Source organism: Chiloscyllium plagiosum, unplaced genomic scaffold (genome assembly GCF_037043375.1).
Source record: "Chiloscyllium plagiosum isolate Xiang-an unplaced genomic scaffold, Cpla_swu_hap1 HiC_scaffold_19, whole genome shotgun sequence".
Lineage (NCBI taxonomy): Eukaryota > Metazoa > Chordata > Chondrichthyes > Orectolobiformes > Hemiscylliidae > Chiloscyllium > Chiloscyllium plagiosum.
This window is the reverse complement of record NW_028270157.1, coordinates 30,411,152-30,434,904: the sequence shown is the minus strand read 5'-3', so window position 1 is coordinate 30,434,904 and position 23,753 is coordinate 30,411,152. Positions and strand designations below refer to the sequence as shown.

The window sequence follows — 23,753 nt, the reverse complement described above, 5'->3', positions numbered from 1 at the left end:
CTTTTAATATTCAGCTGACCTCAAGTAAAAGTTTTCCACTGGAGATGAAAGCGCTGCCTTGATTAGGCTTGGCTAGTGTGTGGGGGATGCTGCAGTTGTGTCCTGCAAATGGTCATGTTTTATCTACCTTAGCATCTGAGGTAATCGGTTCACCACTTGTAGGAATAGATTGAATCTAGATTCTATTCTTTATTTCTGCTGCTAATAGAAATCTAAAATGTTGATGTCATTTTATTTTAATGATCTATTTTTAAACAAAATGTTGATATGCTATTGCAATTGTATTTACAATGTACAGTACACCTTTGAGGCTCAAAAGCTGCTTTACATCACATGAAGTTGAATACTCATAAAAATCATTGTCAGAAAGCTAGAATATAATCAAAAGGGAAATTTTATGCTCAAAATTATTCTATTTTTAAACATTAAATTAAGATAAATACTGTTTGGGTGAAAGCTTACATTTCATCTTTCGTTTCATTTTGCTTTTTTTCAGGCATCGGTAAGTTTTATAGAGTCTGCAATTTTGTTTGTGAATTAAGATTTACTGTGCCAGTTTGTGGAATAACATCATATGGTAACATTTTAAAACTGATTTCATGAGGTCAGAACAGCAGTTTAAATTACTACATTTAGATTAGTGTTTCAGTCTGTATCTGCGGCATGAAAACTATGATGCACATTTTGTAATAAGCACCCACTGTGTTGGAACACTAACAGGAACTCGATACATAATTAATTGCAGTGAATGAGCTTGAAATAAACCCAGAAGCTTATTCTGCATTTTTTTCTCATAGATGTTGCCTTTTGATCCCAATACAGATGCCTGTAGCCCATTTTAATCTGACTTCAAAACATGAGTTGATAGAAATAGTCACTGTAAAGAGGGAAATGGTCACATTAGCTTGCTTGTTCACATCTCATCTTTAGTATGAATGGTAGTTTGCATAAATACCCAGGCTAGCATGCTGTTTCATCTTTGTGCAAGGCAATAGAGATGTCATGGCACTTCAGTACCTGTTGATGACATGATAAATCCACAAGCTGTTAACAAAATCCATAATGTATGTCTTAGTGGGATAGTTAATGTGTATATCCTGACCTCCAGCAGTGGCTGTACCTCTCTTACACTTTTCATTTTGTATTAGAAATCTCTTTGATCAGGAAAGATTAGCATGCTGTGCAAACAGAATGTATTAAACCAAAAGGAAGACTTCACAGCTTTTATTTTTTTCTCAGAATATATTATTTTAATTATTTGCTTCTAATAAGACCACAAATCAGATAGCATTTTACCTTCACAGTAACAAATTTTCTTAGTTTAGTGATTTTAGTGAAGAAAGATAAAATTGAGTCATCTACTTATTTTTTAAATTGAAATGAGTAATAATGAAGACTTTGTTCCACAAAATCATGACTAAAATGTTGTTATTGTAACGGATAACTGAGTTGTTAGGAATGCATTGTATTCTGAAAGTAAAACTGCCTTGCAATTAATGTTTTCATCATAAGAATATAAAAGAGGGAATAAGTTATTCGGCCTGTCAAGTGGTCCAAAATTCAACAAAATTATGGCTGATGTACTTCAGCTTATGTTTCTATTTCTTGAGCATTCTTACATACAATCAAAGCTGATTTTGTGTTTGACACGTATACCATGCAGTGCACAAGTATGAACAAGCAAATCCCTGTTAAGTTATCTTGTTGCAGTTTGCTGACAGCAATCACAGAATGTTCAGAAATGTCATGCCACCTTGTGAAGTTCTGTGCAAATTGTTAGGCTGCAAGGCAGGAACTTTCTGATGTCTATGTTAGTTTGAGTAATTCCTCCAAATAAAAGTAGTAAACTCAGTCCTCCAGACACTAAATGAACGTTTGCAGTCTGACACAATTGATTCACAGTATGATTCATCTTGTCTGACCTATCCACATACTGCTAAACAGAAGAGGCCTTGTGCCAAGAACAAATTCAAAACTGCTACTGAAACTTGTCCAGCTACATGTGCCACATTGTATTTCATGCCTGACCAATTAAAATCCAAAAAAGTGCTGCATTTCTATTAATATTTATACTGGCAAACATCATGATTAGTACAAAATTCAAAAAGTCTGGTCAAATTATAATTTAGAATCAAAGAGAGGATGTCCAATATAACAGTACTTCAAACAGAACTTAAACACCAGCATGGACCAACTGGGCTGAATGACATTTTTATGTTCTATAAATTATATGTAAAAACACATTTGCATAATTTGTTATTCTTGTGAAAGAACTTACTTCTAATTACCTCACATTTTTCCACATATTTTAATTTGAGTTTCCTGAGTTTTATGAAGTATTTACTTTCCTATCATTTAAATGAATTAGCAAACACTAAATTTTAGTTCAAAGGAGATAAAAATAAGAAAATGAAGAGTCCTTCTTAAAATGTTAAGATATTTTTAACTTGCAGGAGGTGACTGACTTCATATGCATTTTTTAAAAAAATAGTACTCACCTGTCATTCCTGTCCAATCAGCAAGTCCTTGTCACTCTCATAACTTGTTTTATGAAGTTACTGCTCTCCCATCAAAAAGTTTGTGGTGTTTCTCCTATTTCTTTGGCTCCTATGTCACATTCAATCAACTCCTCCTTCCACTTCTCCTGCAAGTCAGGAGCTACACCTCCAGGTCTCCGCAATGAGCAACTTCTTATCCTTTGTAACTTCAACCTCCATCGCATGTTATTGATTCTGACTTCTTAACGCTCTTCACTTGCTCCAACTGTGACTATCCACTGGCCTGGTTATCACAGGCAGTCTCATGTTTTCTGAGGCATTCTATGATCACTTCCTCAGCTTTGTTCTCCCATGTCTACCATCCCTCCAGCAAACCTCCCAACTATTGTGTTTTGCCTCTGGAAAAGTAGTACTCAACTCCAGTTAGAAGGGAAATGCGAAAAGTAAATACAGTAGGCAAAAGGGGTGTATGAAAAGATAATGGGATCAAACAAAAACAATTCAAAATTCGTCATGACCATATAAATAGTGAAAGATAAGAGGAGGGATCTGCATGTATAAGCGAAGGAAGTGTATGTAGTAAGGGTACACTGGGGCCTTCTAAGGTTAGTTTATTTTCTTGATATACATGCAAACACAGATTTATGTGTATTTTATGAGGGATTCTCATCGCAGTTCATCTTGATGAAAGATACATCAGGTAGACTTGATAGACATTGTTGGTAAGACTATGAGAGAGACCTCAGTATTAGGACATACTCTTTCAATGTTCAAAGTTGTTCTCCAACCTGAGTCTATAAGCATCGTCATATTGGCCAATGCTTAAGCATTTCTCAACATTTGAGACCCTTACACATGCATACAACAATATAGACAGCGATCTACAACTCTATGACTATAAAAGCTGTTTAACAGATCCACTAATTAAAATGCAGGGTGATTACATTTGTTTAACCAATACTTCTATCTCTGGTTTTTATCATGTGGGGCTAGCAAAATTGTTATTGTAGAAATTGACATGGTCTTGATGGGCCGAAGGACCTCTTTCACACAAATTATTCAATGATTATATCAACCTTCTCAATACCCTCCAATAATATTTACATCTATATCAATTTCTACCACAGATGCCATGCCTCTCCATTTGTGCTCATGATATCACATTTTCTCACCATTATCCCTCCTCCTGTAAAACAAGAACCTTTCAGTCTTGAAGTCTGCAAGCTATAAACATGAAAGAACGTGGTGAGCACAGTCTGTCCATTATCAAATATGGTTTTAGCATTTCAAACTTGAATCCTGCTGTTTCAAAGGCCAAATCCCAATACTATGGCAAGAACTTCCTGGAGAACAAAAGACAATTTTAATTCCCCCTTGTCTGTGGCAAAATGGCTCCTTCTACTTTATCTCACTGTACTTTCTATTCTTTGCTCACCTCAAAAGAGGATTGGATTGTGGTGCTGGAGAGTGTTGGGAGATATGCAGAAAGATATGCAGAAAATATAAATAATCACTGTGCTGTGCATGCCTTCTGAATATTCAGCCCATCACTTCTTTTCTCCCCATCCCAGATCCTTTTCTCTACCTCTTCCCCTGTGGTAATGAAAAGCTGTTTAACAGATCCACTAATTAAAATGCAGGGTGATTACATTTGCAACTCCCATCCTCCTTCACCCCAGGTTATCTAGATCTTAGTAGGGGTGCTTCTCACTTTCTAAACTTAAGATTCACATTGACATCTCCATTGTACCACTCAGTGATCAGAGATCAACGATCTTCTTCATATATTCCACCAGCAATAACCTACAGTGGGTTCTGCATTTTACAATGTGTTCACTTCTTCAGCCACTAAGGGCTGGATTTTACAAGGTGCTGTAGCCGTCAATCCCCATCCCCCTCCCCAGCTAAAATCCAGTAGAGTCTCCAAGCAGACATTTAATACAAGGGGGAGTGTTCATTAATTTTTTTTAAAGCAAGACTTCCACCCCTTCTCATTTTAGAGAGATCCAAGCCAATTGGATGGCTATCACCTCTGTAGCTCTAATAGTGCCATCAGGAGTAATGCCCACAGCTAAGCCTGCAGGCAGCTCCAGCATGCTGAGGAGCCCAGGCAAGTCTGAGGTCTTGCAACATGTGTCGGGATCTGGGTTCAAGAAGCCATAGTAGAGAGTTAAAAGGGAGGGATAATCTTGAAGGAGAGAAATTGTAATGAATGAGCCAGTTGGTCTACAAAGGAGGCTCCCAACCTCACCCTGATTCCACCACCAAACTGCACATTTAAAGTCATCAGACTGCATGGTTTGGATCCCCACCCAACCTCAATGAGTAAAATACCTCCAAGAGGGGAGGGGTGGTGGTTGCCATTAATTCACCCAGGGACAAGCAGGGTCTTTGTTGCCCCCCTGTACCCCCATCCCACTCCGATAGCCACCTCCACTACCCATAAACTTTCAGACAGGTTAAGGACTGCAGAAAATCTGTTTCGGTACGTTTCGGCCTTTGAAACACATATTTCCGCTTCAGCCCACACATGACAACTCAATTTTTCATCTTATTCCTCAGCTTCTTCAGTCTGTTTAAGACTCATATTTGATCATACTTTTGCTTCCAAACCAATTACCATCTTCTCTTACCTAGCCAATGTCAATTCAGTATCCATTATCCGCTAAAGCTCTTTTAGAAGTCAATCTTTACAAAAAAAAAATACTCATTGTCTTCAGTTCATTGGTTTAGTCAAATTATTTAATTGAAAAGAAATTATATAATGCTATTATGAAAATTTTGCTCAGTGGCCTATCAATGTCACCATATGCCTGCATGAATTTGCCTAGTTAGTACAATCACAGAATCTTACAGCACAGAAGGAAGCCATTTGGTCCACTGAGTTTTGGCTGGCTCTTTAAAAATGCTGTCCAATTCTGTCTCACACTCCAATTTTTTCCTCATAACTCCGGAAATTAGTTCTTTTGGAACATATTTTCAGTTGCCTTTTGCTTTTTCAGTTCCTATGCTATCTGATTCCACAACTGCAATAACAAATTGCCTTTTTAGAGCACATTTATAAACTATTATTTCCTGAGCATATTAAACAATATAAATAATTGTAAGTCATTGTACAAAAAACAAATTTTGACCTACAGTCACATATTAGGACATATCAGGGTGCAAAATAATTTTTCCATAATGAGTAAGCCATTCCGACCCTGATAAGTTAATATAGTGGCAATTTTATGAAAATATGCTCCTGTGATGCAGCAGAGGAGAATATGAGCCAAATAGGGTATGTTTCATAATTTTCCATTTTTTAATATTAACAGGCAGGAGTACACCACTAAATTCATGATATGACCTTGTGTTGCAATGATGGGTCAAAGTGACTGAATATGTAAATATTGAAAATTGATTAAAGGGGTTATTGAAATATCTGTCATACATGATGGTTCCTGCACTGATAGATTTAAAGAGAGAGGGTGAGTATCTTCTGTGAGGAAACCTTGCCAAGGTTTATTAATGGTGGATAAATATCATTACTTTAAGAACTATTTACATATGAAACTTTTCCATTTGAAGATTCGGTATTGACATGGAATCTATGATGGCATGACATACGTAATCTATGTCAAAGGTTTAATCTCAGCCCATATTATTGCTTAAGTTACCCTACTACTTTATTATTCGTTTAAAAACACGTGAACTAGAAGTTTAGTCATTTTGTTCTTCTTTTTCATGCAGGACTGTGAGTTGATCATTCGGCCTGAAGAACCTTGTGGCATTCAGCCAGTGTCAAGCACTTACTTCATAGCAGTTTCACAAACAAAGCTTCAGAACTGCAAGACAGGCGATGCCAAAGGTAGGTAATCATTGCAATGTGATTGAGACTTTTCATAGAAATTGTAGCTGGCAGGAAATCCCTGGCAGGTAAAAAATTCAGATTATATTTCATTTAAAATGCACCTTCAATGCCTTTATTCTCAGCAGGCATGGACAAAAACGTTGCCAATAGTTTTTGCCTTCACATCCTATTAAAGAAATGTGAATGAATGAATTTTAACAGAACTAATTTAAAATACAGGTAAAGAATAAGATACCTTGACAATACAAACTATTGGTTTTAAACTCTCAGACTGCAGTTTATACTTAATCCTTCAAATCACTGAGGTGAAAAAGGTATTTGCAGCAAGACCTCAGTGGAAACTCCAGGCAAATCTCTTTCTTAGCTAGATTCATGCGACTGGTTGAAGAGTATAAAATCTTACTTGCTCAGTAGCATAGAAAAGATGGAGCAATGATCAGCAAAATTCAGCTAATGTAACTTAGAGCATCAAAATCAGTTCTCATTTCATAGATAAAAGAATGAAAGTTACTTTCTTTAAAGATCTTACTGTTCTGTCTTGTTCACATGTTGGCTTTTGCAAAAACCCATCGTAATCTTTAATGCTTTGCTTTTACAGCCAAACCTGAATAGTTCACAGCATGTCTGGTAATAACAATGAGAATTATGGCTAGCCAAACAAATGTTACTGACACTATCCAGATCTGAACACAGCTGTGCTATTGGGATACTTGCCATTGATTCTCTGATTAGTTCTATGTGATTGAAGGAACTTTCAAGGGTATGACCTATGGTAAATATGGCAGAGACCCTGACACAATGATTAAACATTTCAGTTCACTATTAGCTTTATTCATACATTCATGTCATGTGGGCATTGGTGATGAGGGCAGCATTTATTTCTCATCCCTAATTCCCCTGGAGAAAGCAATTTACTTCTGTGTCACTGCATGTAAGATTGAGCATCAGGAAGATTATCGATGAGGAGGTGTTACATGAAAGCCTTGATGACAAGACGGTAGCTGGACATTTCTTGGCAAAGTCCCAGTTAGTGCCGACCAACCATAGATAAATGAGGCCTCCCCAACAAGATGGTTTGGGACTGATTCATTCTGTTGGCAAGTGGCCTGATTACCCTATCTGTCAGACAACAAAATAAACAACCGTTGTTAAAATTGAAACCCTGTGTGGAACATCATTTTTTAAAATGTTCTTTGCTATTTTCAAACTCTCAAGACAGAGATGACCATGCTCAAAGCACAAAATAGGGTGGCACGGTGGCACAGTGGTTAGCACTGCTGCCTCACAGCGCCAGAGACCCGGGTTCAATTCCAGCCTCGGGTGACTGTCTGTGTGGAGTTTGCACATTCTCCCCGTGTCTGCGTGGGTTTCCTCCGGGTGCTCCGGTTTCCTCCCACAGTCCAAAGATGTGCAGGTCAGGTGAATTGGCCATACTAAATTGCCCATAGTGTTAGGTAAGGGGTAAACATAGGGGTATGGGTGGGTTGCGCTTCGGCGGGGCGGTGTGGACTTGTTGGGCTGAAGGGCCTGTTTCCACACTGTAAAGTAATCTAATCTAATCTAAAAATATGAAGTAAACCAGTGAGTGTGTTGTAATTTCTTCTACGTATCTATTATTCTGCATGAACCTGAAGCCTGCAGTTTCAAAATTGCTATGAAAAAGTGCTTTGAAGGAAGAAGTCCCAAGGCTAGTTTAGTGGATCAGTAGAAAAACCCAAAAAACTGAATAGAACATACTCAACAGTTCTGTCAACCTTTGGAAAAAGTCTGTAAAATGGGCCTTTGACTGTTCAGGATCATATAGCAGAGAATTACTGCTGTTTCAGGTTGCTGCCAAAGACATCTCAATATTACCAAAAGCAAAATGGCATCAGGTGTAACCCTAACATTGTTCATTTCAGTGATTTGATGTTGTGAAATTTGTACTTCAATGTCCAACAACATGGAATGCAGGCATCCTTGTGTGTGTTTTTACCCATAATCAGAGTATAATAGCACATCAATTATTCCAATCTTACCAATAGATCAAAGATACCAAATAATAATGATAATAGGGTTCTTACATATTGCTGTTTCAGGGCAGTGGGTTGTTCCTTGTCTAAGCTGCTCAGACAATCGGACTTGTGATTGGCAAAAGGCACGATGGCAGCCAGAAAAATGTCAACACCTAACACCAACGAAAAGTCAACTTCAGCAGTGTATGAATGGAAGGAAGGTAAGGACTTGTTCCATATGGCTTTTATTGCTATTAGCAACATCATACAATCATGTAGAAATGTACAATGTAGAATAATGCACGTGACAAAAATTTTTGCTTTTTGCACACGATGAATTAAAGTTTAGTGGAAAGCTGTACCCTAATGAAATAACATGGTATATTTGAACAAACTGCTGAATAAATTCTACTGTTGTAGAAAAGCTGCACATCAAAGTGGTGGATGCTATACTGAATGGAGATTGACTTATTCATCGAGAAAGAAGAAAACAAACTCAAAGATTTGTCCTTTTGCATTAGTAATAAAGTTATTGTTATATTTTAGGGTGTTGTTTGTTACATTCTCGTAGCTGAATGAATGTAGAAAATAGCTCACATAAGAAAGGAAATAACTTTTGCAATAGTTAACTTTGATCACAGTTAATACTTTTACTCAGTAAGGATGTTATTTTGTAAATTTACTTGAAATTTAAATGCAAATGAAGAAGATGTAAAAGGCAGTAGATTAGATCCTCTACAGTGTGGAAACAGGCCCTTCGGCCCAACAAGTCCACACCGACCCTCCGAAGAGTAACCCACCCAGACCTAATTCCGTCTGACTAATGCACCCAACACTATAGGCAATTTAGTATGGCCAATTCACTTGACCTGCACAACTTTGGACTGTGGGAGGAAACCGGAGAAACCCACACTAGGAGAACGTGCAAACGCCACACAGTCGCCCGAGGTTTGAACCGAACCTGGGAACCTGGTACTGTGAGGCAGCAGTGCTAACCACTGAGCCACCGTGCCACCCATGTAGTTTCATTTATTGTATTAGTTTCCTTTTAGTCATAATGCATATGCAATGTTAGTTGTCCAAATGATGGGTAAATGTCTCGATATACAACAGAGATGTGTCTTCAAAACTACAAACCAAACCAGATTGCTCCCAACAGCTCAGCTAACTGGTCAGCTGATTTGTAATGCAAGGTGTCACCAAAAGCATGGATTCAATTAGCACACTGACTGACATTACCATGAATGTCCCACTTTCTCAACCTCTCTCCTTACCTGACGTATGGTGACCTTTAGATTAAACTCACCACCAGTTGTTTCTCTGTAATGAAAGTGAACCCATGGTCTACTAGTAGGTATACAGGATCTCTCACTTTCCCATTAATAGTCACTTGAAAAAATGTGGAATGTCTTGGAAAAGCCAGCAAGGATTTGTCAATGAAAAATCATGTCTCATAAACTTGATTGAGTTTTTTGAGGAAGTAACAAGGAGGATTGATGAGGGCAGAGCGGGAGATGTGATCTATATGGACTTCAGTAAGGCATTCGGCAAGGTTCCCCATGGGAGACTGATTAGCAAGGTTAGATCTCATGGAATACAGGGAGAACTAGCCGTTTGGATACAGAATTGGCTCAAAGGTAGAAGACAGAGGGTGGTGGTGGAGGGTTGTTTTTCAGACTGGAGGTCTGTGACCAGTGGAGTGCCACAAGGATCGGTGCTGGGTCCTCTACTTTTTGTCATTTACATAAATGATTTGGATGTGAGCATAAGAGGTACAGTTAGTAAGTTTGCAGGTGACACCAAAATTGGAGGTATAGTGGACAGCGAAGATGGTTACCACAGATTACAACAGGCTCTTGACCAAATGGGCCACTGAGAAGTGGCAGATGGAGTTTAATTCAGATAAATGCAAGGTGCTGCATTTTGGGAAAGCAAATCTTAGCAGGACTTATACTTAATGGTAAGGTCCCAGGGAGTGTTGCTGAACAAAGAGACCTTGGAGTGCAGGTTCATGCTCCTTGAAAGTGGAGTCACAGGTAGATATGCTAGTGAAGAAGGCATTTGGTATGCTTTCCTTTATTGGTCAGTGTATTGAGTACAGGAGTTGGGAGGTCATGTTGCAGCTGTACAGGCCATTGGTTAGGCCACTGTTGGAATATTGCTTGCAATTCTGGTCTCCTTCCTATCGGAAAGATGTTGTGAAACTTGAAAGGGTTCAGAAAAGATTGACAAGGATGTTGCCAGGGTTGGAGGATTTGAGCTATCGGGAGAGGCTGAACAGGCTGGAGCTGTTTTCCCTGGAGCGTAGGAGGCTGAGGGGTGACCTTTTAGAGGTTTACAAAATTATGAGGGGCATGGATAGGGTAAATAGGCAAAGTCTTTTCCCTGTGGTCAGAGAGTCCAGAACTAGAGGGCATAGGTTTAGGCTGAGAGGGAAAAGATATAAAAGAGATCTACGGGGCAACGTTTTCGTGCAGAGTGTGGTACATGTATGGAATGAGCTGCCAGAGGATGTGGTGGAGGCTGGCAGAATTGCAACATTTAAGAGGCATTTGGGTGGGTATATGAATAGGAAGGGTTTGGAGGGATATGGGCCGGGCGCAGGCAGGTGGGTCTAGATTGGATTGGGACATCTGGTCGGCATGGACGGGTTGGACCGAAGGGTCTGTTTCCATGCTGTACATCTCTATGACTCTATGTCTAATTAACTTGCTGGAGTTTTTTGAGAAAGAGCCATGGAATAAAGGGATGGTAGCAACATGGATATATAATTGGCAGGGAAATAGGGAAATAGTGATGGTCAATTGGGATTTTTTTTCATTGAATAATGGTTCGTCATGGATATCCCGGGGGTCATATGATGATGCTGCTCCTTTAACAAGGTTATGTTGTCCTTGGTTATTTGTTTCAGAGTGATTGCAAAGTCACAGGTTACGAGTTGTCTAGGTTTGAAGGGTTTAAGGGCCAATTTGTTTATAGCCACCAGACTCTGCCTCAGACAAAAGATTTTTAAGTTTTAGAAAAAAACCCCTTGTACAGTGAAAGGGGAGTGGCCATTCTCTGGTTTGGTTTGGTTTGGGTTCAGAGCTGTTAGTCAGTTTCTTGAGGCTGCTGGTCAAAGAAACAGTTACATGGAGGAAGGTATTCCATGCTGAATCTCTCAGCCATCTTTCTGACATCTCTCTTATAAGACCTTGTGTTTGATTTTCCATTTTTTCTAACGGGTGTTTATGGGAATTGTTGCAATATTTGGAACAGCATCATTAAGTTGGGATAATCTGTTCGGTTTTCGGATAGGTGAAATTATTTTACATTCTGTTCTCTTTTGTTTGTGTTTCATTCAATAATCTTGCAAATAAATTCAATTTTGTTTAAAACTAAGTCAATGGGCAAGCAGCATCACTCCTTGAAGATCCACTGTACACCTACTTAAAACAACTAGCAAAGTTAGGGTTTGGGCTACTTTTTTGAAATGATTTGGGGGATCTGGCCTGATCCATAACAGATTAGTGACACAACAGATTTGTTCTATAGTTCCAATTTGGGATTTGGGTTGCTGGACTTGAAGGCAGTGAGTGGTAGATGCTAGTATCTTTTGTTCCAGGTGTTGAGTTCGGTTGGTTTAATAGCAATGGCTCTTTCAGTCACTAAGAGTTTTCTGGAGGTGGAAAAAGTGACTTTGGGGGTTTTGTAAAAGGTGATTAAGGACAAGCTGCTGGAATTAGCAGACAAGTTGGAGTTGGAGCTGCCTCCTTCTATAAGGCAAGGAGAGATAATTACAGCAATAGTTCAGCATATAAATTTGCTGGAAATGCCATCAGAATCTTTAGAGGTGCCTAATGTTCAACAGAAAATGAGTTCAAAAGAAAGCTTGAATTAGAGGCAAAAGACAAGGAAAGGACAAAAGAAATTAAACGGTTTGACTTACGATTTAAAGCAGAGGAAAGAGAAAAAGAATGAATTGCATTAGCAAAACAAAAAGAAAAAGAGAGAAAAGGAGAGCGAGGAAAGGAAGAAAGCAAGTAAGTTTCAACTTCAGAAATTGGCACTTAGACAGGACAGTCAGCTTAAAAGGATGGAGATGAAGGCTGAAGGTTAGCTTAATGAGGAAGAGAATGAGGATGAGCAAACTCATGGTAGCCAAAAGCCTGGTGAGGATCTATTTAAATATATTCAAGCATTGCCTAAATTTGATGAGAAGGATGTGGAAGCTTTTTCCATCTCATTTGAAAAGGTGGCTAAACAAATGCAGTAACCATGTGAGTTTTGTTGATCCAAACAAAACTTGTAGGTAGGGCTATTGAGGTATTTGCATCACTATCAGAGGAGCTATCTGGAAGATATGAGGAGGTGAAGAAAGTCATCTTAAGGGTATATGAGCTTGTGCCAGGAGCCAACAGGCAACGTTTCAGGAATCTAAGGGAGGCCCTGGCCAAATCTAAATTGACTTTGAAAGGATCAAACAAAGTAATTTTGATAGGTGGATAAGGGTATGAAAAATAGAACAAACCAATGACGCTTTTAGACAGACAATTATTTTGGAGGAGTTCAAAAATTCACTTGCTGAAGTAGTGAGAACTCATGTGGAAGCACAGAGAGTTAAAACAGCAAGGTTAGCAGCTGAAGTGGCTGATGATTATGAGCTGGTCCATAAATCAAAGTCTGGCTTCCAAAATCAATCTCAATGGGGGATAGGAATTAGGGAAAAGAGAAATCCTCGCGTGGAAAGGGAAAGGTAGATCTCAATGAAGATCATAAGGATAACTTACCACAGGGTAAAAAGAAAAGGGAAAGAGAAGTTAAAAAGCTCTGGTATTTTCACTGCAATAAAGTAGGCCACATGAAATCACAGTGTTGAGGGGTTAGGAGAAGCACTGGAAAGTCAGATGTAGGAAAACAGGATAAACCAGTGAATTTTGTTGACATGGTAACGGAAAGCACAATGAAGGCTAGGATGCTGCACCAGAACGTATGAGCTGTTCAGAAGCTGGTTAAGGAGAAAGGGCGAGATTTTCTTAAACCATATACCTGCAAAGGTAAAATTTACTCGCATAGGCCAGGAGCAGCAGGTAAAGAGATACAATATTAAGAGATACAGGATCGTCTCAATCTTTGATATTGAAAGATGAGGAGATAAGTACCTCTGAAGGACTATTGCCAGAAAAGGTACTAGTAACAGGAATTCATGGTGAGACAAGAAGTGCTCAATTTTGTAGAGTGAGCTTAGAGTGTCCAGTGAAGAGTGGAGAATTTGTGGTAGGAGTACTGGACAAACTCTTAGCTCCAGGAATACAATTTGTCCTTGCTAACGATACAGCAGGTTCACAGGAAGGAGTGCTGCCTACTGTGGTTGAAAAGCCATTGCAAACTCGGGCTGCTGAACTATTGCAGGACACATATTGTGGGATTTTTCCTGACTGTGTGGTAATGAGGTCACAAAGTCACCAGTTGAAACAGGAGAGATCAAAGAGTATATATAACAAAGTTGAAGTGGAATTAGCAAAGACCCTGTTTGATCAAATGGTCTTTGAGACAAAGCAGGAGCAGATAGGTGACAAAACAGACATCTTTAATTCAGATAAATTAACTAGGTTACAGAAGGAAGATGAAAATTTAAAGTGATTTATCACAAAGCATACATAGAAAAAGAATCCAACTGTATCCCTGAATGCGACTATCTTAAAAATAATGTCTTAATGAGGAATTGGAGACCATCATATATTCAGGCAGATGAGAAATGGGCAGAATTCATCAAGTTGTATTGCCAGTGGGTTATAGCATGGAAGTGTGAGTGGCTCATGAACTACCATTAGGGAGTCATTTAAGGGTAAGAAAAATGGAAGGTAAAATACAAAAATATTTTTACTGGCCTGGACTACACAAGGTGTAGTTGAATTTTGCCAGGCATGTGGAAAACCACAGACAGTAATAAAACCCGTACCTTTACTGCCTATTATTGCATTTGACGAATCTTTCACAAGGTTGTTGATTGATTGCATAGGACACCTACCTAAAACAAAAGTGGGAATCAGTATTTGTTAATAATAATAGATGTGGCCACTAGTTTTCTAGAGGCCATTCCATTATGCTACATCACAGCTACAAGGCTTGTAGAGGAGTTACTCAGATTTTTTCACTAGATACAGAATACCCACTGAGATATAATCAAATCAAGGGTCAAACTTCACATCAAAATTGTTCAAAGAGGTTATGGACAGCTTAAGAATAAAACAATTCAAATCTACTGCATACCATACAGATTTGCAGGGAGCACTAGACAGGTGACATCAGACATTAAAGACCATGTTGAATGCTTATAGTCAAGACTATCCAGATGATTGGATAAGGAATTCCACTTGTACATTTTGCGATCAGAGATGCAGCAAATTAATCAACCAAATTCAATCCATTTAAATTAGTTTTTCGGCCTGAGGTGAGAGGACCACTAAAATTGATTAAGGAGAGATTGGTAAGTCACAATTCAGAGACCACATATTTGGACTATGTGTCAAAGTTTTGGGAATGATTAAATAGAGCAAGGAAGTTGGCTAGACAGCATTTAAAAGCATGTAATGAAACAGGAAGCAGACAAGAAATAAAAATTCGCAATTTTGCTATTGGAGATAAGGTGTTAGTGTTACTTCCAGTGACAGGTGAACCTTTAAAAGCAAGGTTTAGAGGACCTTATCAAGTTGAAGGAAAATTGAGTGAGGTGAACTATTTGATAAGGACTCCAGACAGAAAGAAATCTCTCAGGGTGTGTCATGTGAATGTGCTCAAAAGGTATTTTGACAGGGAAGGAAAGCCAAAGGAGACTATGTTATTGATTACAACACAGATGGAAGAACCAAGTTCAGAGAATTCTGAATTGGACATTTCTCAAATTAAATTGGACAATGAGGAAGTTGTCAAAAATTGGGATAAATTATTGAGTTACCTTCCAGAGGAAAATCTAAATAACTTGAAAGAGTTCTTACTATCGCATTGGAGAAATGTAGAAATAAGCTGGGAAGTACTAACCTAATGATGCATGATGTAGATATAGGAGATGCTATTTCAATTAAGCAACACCGTCTAAAGTTTGCACAGATTCAAAAGGAGATTGAACGCATGTTCCAAGATGACATAATTGAAGCAAATTTTAGCAGTGTGGCTGCTCCACTCACTGGGTTGCTAAAGAAAGGCATGATTTGGGGATGCCGGTGTTGGACTGGGGTGTACAAAGTTAAAAATCACACAACATCAGATTATAGTCCAACAGGTTTAAATGGAAGCACACTAGCTTTCGGAGCACCGCTCCTTCATCAGGTAATTGTCTTCCAATTGTGCTTCCAATTAAACCTGTTGGACTATAACCTGGTGTTGTGTGATTTTTAACTTTAAAGAAAGGCAAGAAGTTTCAGTGGACAACAGACTGTCAGAGGGCATATGATGGCCTGAAATCTGTGTTAACCACTGCCCCAGTATTAGCCATGTCTCAAAGCAGCTATGATGTGAGTGATATGGGTTTCGGTGTTGTGTTCTTACAAAAGACAACAAGAAACTGGAAAGACCAATCGGGTATTTCTCCAGGAAATTGAACATTGATCAGCAAAAATATTCAACAGTTGAGAAGGAGACTTTGAGCCTGGTGTTGGCGTTACAATATTTCAATGTTTATGTTCCCAGTAATGTATCTGAGACAATCATATACACTGATCATAACCCATTGAAGTTTGTGGAGAAATTTAAGGACAAAAATGCCAGACTGTTTAGATGGAGCTTGTTATTACAACCGTTCAATTTGAAAATTGTGCATGTGGCAAACGAGAAAATGTGATTTGCGATGCATTGTCAAGACTTGAATGAGAAACAGAGGCATTCGGTGGCAAGAGTAAAACAGACTGAAACAGAATGTAGTAGTGCATGTTGCATGATTATAGTCTGTAATGTATATGGGTATTGTAGTGTATTAAAAGTGTAAGTTTAAGAGGTTTTAAAATGAAGCCATCTTTCAAAATTGATGGTTCATTTTTTTAAGGGGGAGGTGTGATGATGCTGGTCCTTGAACAATGTCATATTGTCCTTGTTTTTTTTTGTTTCAGAGCAGGTTAAGGGATGTCTAGGTTTGAAGGCTTTTATGGCCAATTTGATTATAGCCACCAGATACTGCATCAGGCAAAAGTCTTTTAACTTTTAGAAAAAAAACACTTGGACAATGAAAGGGGAGTGGCAAGTTCTCCCCGTTTGGCTTTTCTCTGGTTTGGTTTGGATTCAGAGCTGCTAGTCAGTTTTTTTGAGGCTGCTGGACAAAGAAACAGCTACATGGAAGAAAGTGTTCCTACCGGGTCTCTCAGCCATCTCTCTTCTAAGACTCTGTGTTTGATTTTTTTCTTTTTTGCCAAGGGGTCTTTATGGAGATTGTTACAAGTATCTGGAACAGCACTGTTAATTTGGGATAATCTGTTGGGTTTTCAGATAGGTTAGGTAATTCTAGATTCTGTTCTCTCTTGTTTGTATTCATTCAGTAGTCTTGCAAATAAATTCAGTTTTGTTTAAAACTAAGTGGTTGGGCAAGCTGCATCACTCCTGGAAGATCCGCATTACACCTGCTTAAAATAACTAGCAAAGTTAGGGTTTGGGCTACTTTCTTGAAATATTTTGAGGGGTCTGGCCTAGTCTGTAATAGTCACTACTGGGGCTCTTGCTTTCATTGACATGTATAAATGACCAGGGACAATTTCAAAGTTTGCAGATGACACAAAACCTGGAAAAATTTTAAATTTTGAAGAATTTCTAAAGGACATTGACACATTGAAGGAGTGGAAGGATAGGTAGCAGGTTAAGTTTATTGTGGAGAAATATGAGGTGATACACTTTGATGCAAATGGAGAGACAATACAAAACAAAGGATGCTACTCTATAGGTTATGCAGGAGCAGAGAAACCTGTTTTTTTATATATATATAGAGAGAGAGAGATATATACATACACATTGGTTATTAATGATGACAAGACAGGTGGAGATAGCTGTTATTAAACTATATAGTATTCTAGGTCTCATAAAATGAGCCATGCAGTGCAAGATCAGGGACAGTATCATGAATATACTAGTCATACTTCAACTGGAATATTATGTACATTTTGGGTGTCATGCTTTGGGAAGAATGTGAAAGCTTTGGAGTGCAGAAGAGGTTTTCAAGAATGGTTCTAGGGATAAGACACTTCATTTATGAAGAGAGCTTGGAGAAATTTAGACTGTTTTCCTCAGAGAGGAGAAGGTTAACAGGAGATTAATAGACGTTTTCAATCATGAGGGGCCTGGACACAGTGGATCAGGAGAAATTGTTCCCATTCGTAAATAGGTCAAGAACCGGACAGCAAAGTTTTAAAGTGTTTTGCAAAATAAGCAAGTGTGAGGTAAGGAAAATTTCTTTCACACAGCAAGTAAACTCAGAGGACCCTAGGACTACTCTGACATGAGAGAGAGGGAGGAGACTGGTGGTGAATTTAACCTGAGGATCACTGTGCCTCAAGTGAAGGGCGAGATTGAGCAGGCAGGATCCTCATGGTAACCTCAGCTACTGCAGAAATTGAACCTGTGCTGTTGGCATCACAAACCAGCCTGAGCTAAATGACCCCCAACACAAGTTAGGGTCTGGAATGTGCTACTTGGAGGGAGTTTCAATTGAGGAGAAAGTGAGAACTGCAGATGCTGGAGATCAGAGTCAAAAGGTGTGGCGCTGGAAAAGCACAGCCGGTCAGGTAGCATCTGAGGAGCAGGGTAGTCGACGTTTCGAGCATAAGCTCTTCATCAGGAATATGTGAAGAGCTTATGCTCGAAATGTCAACTCTCCTGCTATTCGGATGCTGCCTGACCGCCTGTGCTTTTCCAGAGACACACTTTTTTTAACAAGTTTCAATTGAGACATTCATAGAACATAGAACATAGAACATAGAAGAACACAGCGCAGTACAGTCCTTCGGCCCTCAATGTTGCGCCGATCCAAGCCCACCTAACCTACACTAGCCCACTATCCTCCATATGCCAATCCAATGCCCGCTTAAATGCCCATAATGAGGGAGAGTCCACCACTGCTACTGGCAGGGCATTCCATGAACTCACGACTCGCTGAATAAAGAACCTACTCCTAACATCTGTCCTATACCTACCCCCCCTTAATTTAAAGCTATGCCCCCTTGTAATAGCTGACTCCATACGTGGAAAAAGATTCTCACTGTCAACCCTAACTAAACCCCTAATCATCTTGTACACCTCTATCAAGTCACCCCTAAACCTTCTTTTCTCCAATGAAAACAACCCCAAGTGCCTCAGCCTTTTCTCATACGATCTTCCTACCATACCAGGCAACATCCTGGTAAACCTCCTCTGCACCCGTTCCAGTGCCTCCACATCCTTCCCATAGTATGGCGACCAAAACTGCACACAATACTCCAGATGTGGCCGCACCAGAGTCTTATACAACTGCAACATGACCTCAGTACTCCGGAACTCAATTCCTCTACCAATAAAAGCCAGTTCGCCATATGCCTTCTTCACCGCACTATTTATCTGGGTGGCAACTTTCAAAGATCTGTGTACATGGACACCAAGATCCCTCTGCTCATCCACACTACCAAGCATCCGACCATTAGCCCATTGCTTGATTTTTAAAATAGAATCAATGTACCAGGTAATGGGGAAACGGCAGGAGATTGACACTAAATTATAATGTCCAGTGAGTTAGTCAGACATGATGGACTGAATGGCCTCTTTCTGTACTGTAATAATTCTATCATTCTTTGTTTTGATAACATCATATTTGATGCATTTTTCTTTTTTGTCCATAAGGTTCTTTTCATTGGCGATTCAACCAACAGGGGAATGATGTATTATCTTATGGAAGAAGTGAATGAAACTCTTCAGGAATGGGACAAAGCTCATGACACTAAATTCTTTCCCAATTTAAATGGAGGAAAACTATTCACTAGTTATGCTTATTATCCCCAGTTTTGGCTGAATTTAAGTCAAAGACCTACATTTGAAAATACTTTGGAACAACTTATTCAAAGGTACGACAAACTTGACCTAATATCTTTTCTTTCATTAACTTTCTCTGTTCGTCTCATCTCATGAGTGCTATGATTCTATTAGGACTTGGCTTCATGGGCATCCTGCATTACCTTTCCCAAATAGCTGTTATTCACAATCAAGGCTTGACACTGACTACCTCATAAACAATTAAATCAGGCTATCTGGTTTAAGTGTGGATTAACTCATTGTGAATAAACTCACTGAACCACCAAGAGCAATTTCAGGTCTTCACTCAATGTCTAGAAACATTGTTTGAAGTAAAATCAATTTCAATAACATTTACATTTTAAAAATACAGATTAAAAAGAAAGTTGTAACAGCACTTCAGTAATACTGTATCCATAACAACAAACTTTGGTATACTCAAGCACATGAGTATTTCGGGGAAAGGACCAATTTTGTCAAAGATTTTTGTCTTACATTCATCAGGACACATTGTGAAAAATACCAATTTAAAAGGGAAAACACCATTTATACTAGTGCTGATAGGATGGCAAGTGTACTCTGACTAGTAGAGATTTTAACTGGAAAAAAATGACTTTTTTTAATGACTAACTGCTGCATTCTCCATTCTGTACCAATCAGGGTCAACTTGTCAACCAATCAGCACTCTTACTCTAAGGGTGGCATAGGGCATAGTGGTTAGCACCGCTGCATCACAGTGCCATATAACTGGGTTCAATTTCTGCAGTGGGTGACTGTCTATGTGAAGTTTTCATGGTGTCCCCATGGCTGTGTGGGTTTCCTCCAGGTCTCTAGTTTCCTTCCAGAATCCAAAGATACAATATTCCAAAATCCAAAGATGGATTGGACTTGCTAAATTGCCCTATAGTGTATAGAGATATACAGAGGAAGCTCGATTACCCAGCATTCAATTAACCAAACAAAATACACCCCGCCCATTTCCTTTGGATAATCGAGGTTCCTCTGTACACGTTAGGATTAGTCATGATAAATGCAGGGTTATGGGAAAAGGAGGGGGGTTGGGATGGTCTTCAAAGGGTTGGGGAGAGGGGATCTGAATGGGCTGAAAGACCTCTATGTGTATTGTAGAGATTCTGTGATTCATGGCATTGTTTCCCTTTTGTATTGGTGTTTCTTGCAACTTGTCCTGAGGAGTGGAAGAAGAAAATCTTTGACAAAGCATGGCTTTATTTAGCAATAAAATAGTGAAATATGTTTGGAGACAGAAAAGACCAGAGAACCTCAGAGAGTCTGGTAGAATCTGTGCAAAGAGAAAGAGGTTTTTTTTCAGTACAGTATGATTCTTTTTTAGAACTCATTTTATTCCTTATCATCTATCCAAATTTCAGGTATTTCAAGTACAGTTTGCACTTTTGATTATGTACAGAGCAGACACAAGATAAAAGGAAAGTTACATTTATATGGCACTTTTCTTGACTTCTGAAGGAGAAACTACTTGATTTATGCATTGATATAATGGTAAATCAATAAAATTTACTTTAATATCTGGTCGGAAAAAGTGAGGACTGCATAAGCTGAAAATCAGAGTCTAGGTTAGAATGGTGCTGGAAGCACAGCAGGTCAGGCAACATCCAAGGGGCAGGAAAATCGACGTTTCGGACAAAAGCCCTTCATCAGGAACAGCTTTGTTACTAATTTAAAAGAAATGAAATTTTGCAGTTGTTGACCAGCAACCATTGAGATTAATTTATATTATTTTCATCCTTGAAGAGTGGCCTATACTCCTGAACTGTTCCACACTTATCAGCAGTCATGCCATATATTACCCAATTCATGGTGAAACTTGAGGATGAAATCACGCCATGCTACTATGGAGAGCAGCAAGTTCTTGCTAATCTTACCTTATCTGACAACCAAATACTCAATGCTGGTCAAATTTGAGAACCCTCGTCAAGAATATGAAAACCCACATCAGTATATTGGGTGAGATCATTTAGACCAAGCATCAAAACTGGGATCCTGCTAGTTTATACAGCCCTCTCTTAAAGCATTCAATAAATTTGCATGATTTGGAGATGCCAGTGTTGGATTGGGGTGTACAAAGTTAAAAATCACACAACACCAGGTTATAGTCCAACAGGTTTAATTGGAAGCACACTAGCTTTCGGAGCGACGCTCCTGATGACTCACACAATCACCTGATGAAGGAGCATCGCTCCGAAAGCTAGTGTGTTTCCAATTAAACCTGTTGGACTATAACCTGGTGTTGTGTGATTTTTAAATAAATTTGCACTTAGCCATTACTGATCCACTTCCAAAGATAATTCATAAAATTCCAAGAAGATTTCTTTTGCCTAATGCTTAAAACTTGTATTGAATTGTAAATACATCGTATAATTAATACAAAGCCAATTGTGGGAAAATATACATACTACAATCCAGTTAATTTAAGAATCTTGTCTCTGCTTGTTTTCAGGTCGCATCCTTTAGAAAACAACGATCAGACTGTTCTGGTTGTAGGTGGGGTTCAGTGGTTAAATACACAACATTTGCATATTATACAAAAAGTTTTACAAAGGTAATGCAGAATGTGTAAAGTATTTTCATTCTATTTTTACAATCTATTATAAGTTAAGATTATTTTGCTGCACTGCTATATTCGTTTAAGACAGGCATCGTTTCTACTCTACCCTCCTTGAATACTTTGATATTCTTTCCATGTGTGTGCTTACTTGGGACACAATACAACCAGAACTTATTACACCACATAACTATCACATGTCAAAGCCTTCAGTTGTCCCATGTATTAAACAAAATTCTCTTCCTTTAAAAAGGGTAAATTTGAACACAGAAATTTAGCCATTCAAATTTATTTTTAATCCAATTGCAATCTAAGACTCAATTCTACCTAAGGCTGAAATCTTGTCTGAACAACAGTTGGGCCTCATTGATAAAATGAACTCAGAAGGCATAGCGAGAGTTCAGGAGTAGCACAGAGGGAACATCAAAGGGATGTTTGGCTAGACAGATGACTCTGAGGGAGGGACATTGGAGAAGCAACTGATCTTAATGATAATGAAGCTCATGAGCATCCTCACAACTGTTGCTCAAGGTGAGAGTGGAGAAGCCATTGATGAGGGGCTTAAGAAAATCATCATTTAAAGATTCCTGGAATAATTGAGAACAAGCAACACAGATTTGTAAAACGGAAAGTTGGGACTGACTTACTTTGTTTAATTTATTTTGAAAGGGTACAAGGGGGGTCAATTGAGAGGAGTGTATTTGATATAGTTTACATGGATTTTAGGAAGACTTTTGACAAGTACACATGAGAGACTGATCAATAACTTAAACGTTCATGCTATTCAATGTAAGTGGCAAGAAGGGTCCAAAACAAGCTCAATGACAGAAAGCAAAGGCTTTTGATCAAGAGTTGGTTTTGTGGCAGTAAGATAGTTTCCAGTGGGATTCCACAAGGCTCAGTACTGGATCTCTTGCATAAGAGTATATATATCAATATACTTTAAATATAGGGGCGTCTTGAAAATGATGTTTGCTTATGATTTGAAAATCAGCCAATTGGTTATTGGGAAGAAAGTTGTACTGCAGGACATTTTGAATGGACTGTTCAGGTGGACAGAAAGTGGTGAATACAAAGGCTCACAACAAAATCATAATTTTTATTGGCTCTTGTGAAACAAATGACAAAATATTAAAATTGAACAGCAATTTGTGACAAGTCAGAATCCATAACGCACTATTTGCTTCATCACAACGTGCTTGTTTATTTTTTCACTAATAATGACAGATGATGTGCACTATTCATTATGTTTTCAATGATGACCCCTCTCTGACTTATATGTCACCAAGAACTGAATTTAATTTCAGTCTTCCTGTACCTTGCAGATTAGCATTTAGATTAATACTGGTGCATGTATAGTGAAGTAATTGTAGGAATAATCATGAATAAGATAATTTTGTGAGAGGCACAAATTGCTATTTATATTATTCAAGAAATAATTGCAAAGCAGAAAATCAGTGAGAATGCTACCTGATTCAAGACTAAGTTGAAGAAAGGAATTGTGGCACTTAGGATTTTGCCAGAGGTGTGTCAGAAATTCATTGAAGTTGTGACAGCAGAGTGGAAGCAATTTGATGGATGTTCATGACCATAGATATTGTCATTTCAGAAGAATTTATATTAATTACATCTGATGTAGAACAATTCCTTTCAGCTAGTATGCTGCTTGGTCACTTTCATCTCCAATAACAAATATTATGCTTTCTGCCAGAGGAAAAATAAATCAAAATAATAATAGAAAAACCCCATTCAAATTCATGGCATTTGAAATAAGCTGCAGCATTTGTGGGAGTTCAGGACAAAAGATACTGCAATAGGCATACCTCTTA

The 23,753-nt window shown here is 38.6% G+C and overlaps 1 protein-coding gene across 3 annotated transcripts in view; it reads left to right on the top strand.

Moving 5' to 3' along the window:
- Positions 1–23,753, top strand: part of cped1 (cadherin-like and PC-esterase domain containing 1) — a 203,767-nt gene that overhangs the window by 163,088 nt on the left and 16,926 nt on the right. For 2 of the 3 annotated variants that reach the window (XM_087997183.1, XM_043709611.2), the window contains 4 exons: positions 6,231–6,348; positions 8,430–8,566; positions 19,176–19,396; positions 21,820–21,921. In XM_087997183.1, coding sequence (XP_087853309.1) covers positions 6,231–6,348; positions 8,430–8,566; positions 19,176–19,396; positions 21,820–21,921 — 578 coding nt within the window. The remainder of the gene's footprint in view (positions 1–6,230; positions 6,349–8,429; positions 8,567–19,175; positions 19,397–21,819; positions 21,922–23,753) is intronic. The other variant, XM_087997182.1, reaches the window with a different exon arrangement.